Genomic DNA, 4,886 nt, shown 5'->3' on the forward strand with positions numbered 1-4,886 from the left:
CAACGCCAACCGTAACAGGTCGCGCAAATGGGACAATTGCGTTCCGGTGAGTGACTTCTTACCCATTACACAAATAATATCTTGCACGGTACACGCAACCATTCCCGTGTGTTTCATCCCTTTCCGCGCTTCGGGGATATATGGAAATGTACCGAAGCGTTCCGCGATCCTTCTGGTGTAGTAACAAAAACACGATCTAAATCGTACATGGAAGAGGGTGAGAGGGTGTACGCGGGACAGAAGGAGGACACCACACATCAGTTTCTAAAAAAAAATGAAACACGTGCTGGCGCGAACGTGCTGGTCATGATGAAGGAGGCGTTGTTGGTGGACGCAGTGAGAGGAAGCGTTACAAAAATGACATCTGTCAAATGAATTAAGTGTGAAATTATAAACAAGTTATTGAGTCAGGCCAGTGATCTCCTTCCGGCCGCGATTTCCCTAAGGCACTGGAGGCACTATGCAGGGGCGTTGACGTCCCCTTAGTAAAGGGGAAAACTAGAACCATAACTTGTGTGCGTGTGTTTCTTTGCTTTGAGGGATGTGGAAATTTGCTGGTGAACTTGCGTGAGATCCTGTGTTCCTTGCGGACTTGGACATATTCATCAAAGGAATCTCGGTATGAACAGTAATTATTTGTATATTCATTTTTGAGGATCCATATCTACAAGCCATACTTCAACACAATGTTCGTGCATTGCACAGATCCGCAGAAGGCCACAAGGGAACCGGGGAAGCGTTCCGTGTGTTCACCGTGTCACACGTTCAGATGAAAGAAGATTTATTGTTTGAGCAGTGTGAAAATAATCTGCTGGAAAAATAGACGCGAGCGCATGGAACCGGGGACGAAAATGTCACATTTTCCTGGGTCGTCGTCCGCGGAAGTGATGGTGGTGGAAAATGAGCGGTGAGGAAATTAAAAGGATAATGTAAACATTTAATCAAACCAGTCATCCGAGCGAACCAAACGGTGGACCGAAACGCGGCGTCGGGTTGTGGTGGTTGTATTTATGAAAACTATACCTCCAGTTCATAAGCCCGCGGAGAGCTTAAGCTGATTTCGGTGGAACGAAGGGGGACGTTGGCGGCAGTAGATCCATTTGCAGTACAACAGTGTCTTTGTCAAAGGGATGAAAACCTGCGAACCGGAACCGAACGAGGCGTGTATTTACCGAGATGGGTTTTTTGTTTTGCAAAGTATCACACTGTGTGCGTGTGTACCGAACATTGTCACGCTTTGATTGAGGATAAAAGGATAGCGCAAGCGATGGAGAAAAAAGTAGAGAAACAAGCAGGGATAAAAAGCAGTTCCGTTAGTTTTTCGGACGGCGATCATAAGACTGATTACTCGCAAGCACCATAAGTTTTTTTACTCCATGATGGTAAGTCATCAACATTGCTTTACCTCACTAATTAATGGCAGAAAAGATAATTGACTTGCAAGACAGATTATCAATGAAAGAAAATAATTTCTGCTACGAAAGTCAATCAAAACGATAATTTTTAAAATATTCCTAGTACTTCTCCGCAAGATTTTTAATTCATAATCCAAGAATATTTACTGAAGGTCGCCCCTCTAGTTCACCAACCTTCTAATTTGCTTGTGAAAAAAATAGAAAAATAGCAAAGAAACTAGTTCTTCTACCTTCGCCGTACTATCTCAGAAGCAAACATTCTTTCGCGTTTCTGCTTATTCTAGTTTCGCCGTCAAAGGCGTGATTATGATTCTGCCTTTTACAGGCTTTTAGTGGACCTTATCATTGTAACCGACTCCCCTTGAGGCGTTGGCTGCTTTACTCTTTCTTAAATTCGTAAGTTTTTTGCTTCTGCACGAACTTGTGCTCTTCACCGGAAAGAAGTAAAAAGGTAAAAAATATGATGTTAATGAGACTCGCAGGCTGGTTGATGAGGCTGCAGGGCAGGTTGACGAACTTGGCGTGGAGAAAGTTTGGATAAAAACGCGTAAAAAGATTGACCTCGCAGTTGCGTCAAGTAGGGCAGAAAACGGCGCTTGTAAGAACCGTTACAGCGTTCTAGCTAACCGGTTTGATTAAGCCGCTCGGCTTCCTCTGTGCGCTGATGGCCAAGTGTATTTTAAAGGCTCCTCGCGATCTTCTGCCAGAACGATTCGGGATATTGTGGAGTGTGCATCGTTTCGCGCTGGTGCCTTGCACGGTTTTTGGAGTGATAATTGAAGTAATAATTAGTTTTATCGAAGTGAGAAAAGATGCTGCGGTGGACCTTTGTGTCGTTTGTTGTGTTGTTGAGCAGTGCAATGCTGTCGGTGGCCCTTCTGGACCGCGAACGGCTCAAAGATCTGACGGAGATGCTCTCGGAGATCAACGATATTGACTATGGAAATCCGCAGCTGCACGATTCGTACGATTACGTGATCGTCGGAGCGGGACCGGCCGGGTGTGTGCTTGCCAATCGGCTCTCGGAGGATCCGTCCGTGTCGGTGTTGCTGCTTGAGATTGGCCGAGGTGAGCGTCCGGCCTTCTCGGAGCCACCCCTGCTCGGGCCTATGCTCGCATCGACGGACTACAACTTTGGGTACGTGACGGAACCGCAGAAGTACGGGTGCCTTGGGCTAACCGGACGTCGCTGTAACTGGGCGCATGGACGCGGTGTTGGAGGCTCGTCGATCATCAACAACGTCATCTACACGAGAGGCAATCGGCGAGACTTTGACAACTGGGCGCGAGCGGGGATGGAGGGTTGGAGCTGGGACGAGGTGCTTCCTTACTATCGGAAGATCGAGCGTGCGAATATTCGGGACTTCGAGAACAATGGTGCACACGGGAAGGACGGACGCGTGTCGGTGGAAGATTGTCCGTTCCGGTCGGATGTATCCAAGGCGTTCGTGGCAAGCGCAGCCGAGTCAGGATATCCCTACCTTGACTACAACGCTGGAGACAACCTGGGCGTTTCGTTCCTGCAAGCTCACACGAAGCGAGGACATCGTGTCACGGGAGGAACTACTTACCTGAAGGATGTCTACCACCGTCCCAACTTGCACGTTTCAACCCGCTCGTGGGTCATCAAGATCCTGTTCGACGAAGGTAAGATCTCCTTGGAAGACTTGAACGGCTCTAATCCAATCTCGTCTTTCTCAAAACAGCCAAGAAAGAAGCCGTTGGAGTTCGGTTCACGAAAAACAAACGGTACCACACGGTAAAGGCTCGGCGGGAACTGATCATCTCCGCCGGCGCCTTCGAAACGCCCAAGCTGCTGATGAACTCCGGCGTGGGACCAGCGGCGCACCTGGCACAGCACGGCATCAAGGTGCTCCAGGACCTCCCCGTGGGTCGCCGCATCTACGAGCACGGAGGTGTGTTCGGGCCGATCTTCATCGTGCGGAACGTGCCGGCGATCGAGCAAAACCTGATCAGCCTCGAGCAGGTCGTCACGCTGGACGAAATCTTGCGTTTCCGTAACGGAACCGGTCCGCTGACGTCGAACTCGATCGAGAGCCTGCTGTACGTGAAGTCGCCCGTAGCCGCCGACCCCGACCCGGACATGCCGGACGTCGAAGTGATGCAGTCGTTCACCTCATTCAGCTTCGACTCGTCGACCAGCACGCGCTTCGCCTACCATCTGCCGGACGCGCTGTTTCGCGAGTACTACGGACCGCTCGTCGGCACGCGCAACTTCATGTTCCTGCCGATGCTGCTCAAACCGCACACGGTCGGGCGGCTCGAGCTGAAGTCGCGCAACCCGTTCCACCATCCGCTGTTCCGCTATCAGTACTTCGAGGACGAGCGTGACGTGGAGGCGCTGGTGTACTCGATCAAGGAGGTGCTGCGCATCATGCAGGCCGAGCCTTTCCGGCGCCTTGGCGTTGAGCAGTACACGCGGCCAGTTCCGGGCTGCCAGCACCTGACGTTCAACTCGGACGACTATTGGCGGTGCCACGTGCGCACGCTGACCACTACCTTCGAGCACCAGGTGTCCACTTGTCGCATGGGCCCAGCGGGAGACCCGGAGGCGGTGGTCGATTCACGGTTGCGCGTTCGCGGCATCCGACGACTGAGGGTGGCCGACGTGAGCATCATTCCCGAGCCACCGAGCGCGCATACTTGTGCCATGAGTTACCTCATTGGAGAGAAAGCTGCCGACATGATCAAGGAAGACAATGGGTATTAAGTGGGATGAAAAGATGGGTTGCTTTAGAACTATGTTTACAATAGAAAATACGTAATGGATTTAGCCTCTCTCAGTTTAACATAGTCTTTCTTAAAGAGCCTTTAAGACATTACTATGTTTTGGCAAACACAAACTCAAAAAACGAGCAAATAAAGATAACTGAAGATAAAATATTACTCCTACCGTGAAGTTATTCCCATGGGATTCTTCTGAAGAGAACAATCTCGCGTCGAGGAAGATATCAACGTGCATATAAAATTGAAATTTTTGGTGAAAAACAAACACCAAAATCGCCTCCACGTTGATGTGAATGTGAATTCTAAATTGCCCATGTTCACACCATTAGAACGGCCACCGAAACTGTCCCCTTATCCTGCCTCCCACTTCAACAGGCGGCACACCCCACCCCCTCCCCGTTAGGGCCCTCCAAAACCTCGGTTTGAAGGACGGCTGTGAGAGCCTTCGGTTGTTTGGTTTTTTTTGTCTTGTTGTTTCTTCCTTTTGCTTTCGTCTCACACGCGCGTTCGCCGGATCGTTTCGTTTATGCGTTTTTTGCGCCTTGCTGGTTTCGGTTTCCGCTGGGCGCGTATTGGGGCGTTCCATTTTGTGGTCCGAAACGTCCGCTTTTTATGATTTTTCTTATGAACGGGAAATTTATTGAATCCCCCATTCCGGTCACAATCTGCCGCCCTGCTCTGCCCCATTCCCTCATCCACGCATGAGAAGAGGACGCGCGTCAA

At 50.1% G+C, this 4,886-nt stretch overlaps 1 protein-coding gene across 1 annotated transcript; it reads left to right on the forward strand.

The window, feature by feature from the left end:
- The first annotated feature begins 2,275 nt into the window (after nt 1–2,275).
- On the forward strand, nt 2,276–4,146 carry LOC131282959 (glucose dehydrogenase [FAD, quinone]-like). The gene is made up of 2 exons (XM_058312515.1): nt 2,276–3,062; nt 3,122–4,146. Exons 1-2 carry the CDS (start codon nt 2,276–2,278, stop codon nt 4,144–4,146), a joined length of 1,812 nt encoding a protein of 603 aa, XP_058168498.1.
- The last annotated feature ends 740 nt before the right edge of the window (nt 4,147–4,886 follow it).

The sequence above is a fragment of the Anopheles ziemanni genome, chromosome 2 (assembly GCF_943734765.1).
Source record: "Anopheles ziemanni chromosome 2, idAnoZiCoDA_A2_x.2, whole genome shotgun sequence".
In the NCBI taxonomy this organism is placed as follows: Eukaryota; Metazoa; Arthropoda; class Insecta; order Diptera; family Culicidae; genus Anopheles; species Anopheles ziemanni.

Coding starts and splice junctions, on each gene's coding strand:
- LOC131282959 (XM_058312515.1), top strand. CDS start 2,276: ATGCTGTCGGTGGCCCTTCTGGACCGCGAACGGCTCAAAGATCTGACG. Junction 3,063..3,121: donor CAAGATCCTGTTCGACGAAG/GTAAGATCTCCT, acceptor TTCTCAAAACAG/CCAAGAAAGAAGCCGTTGGA.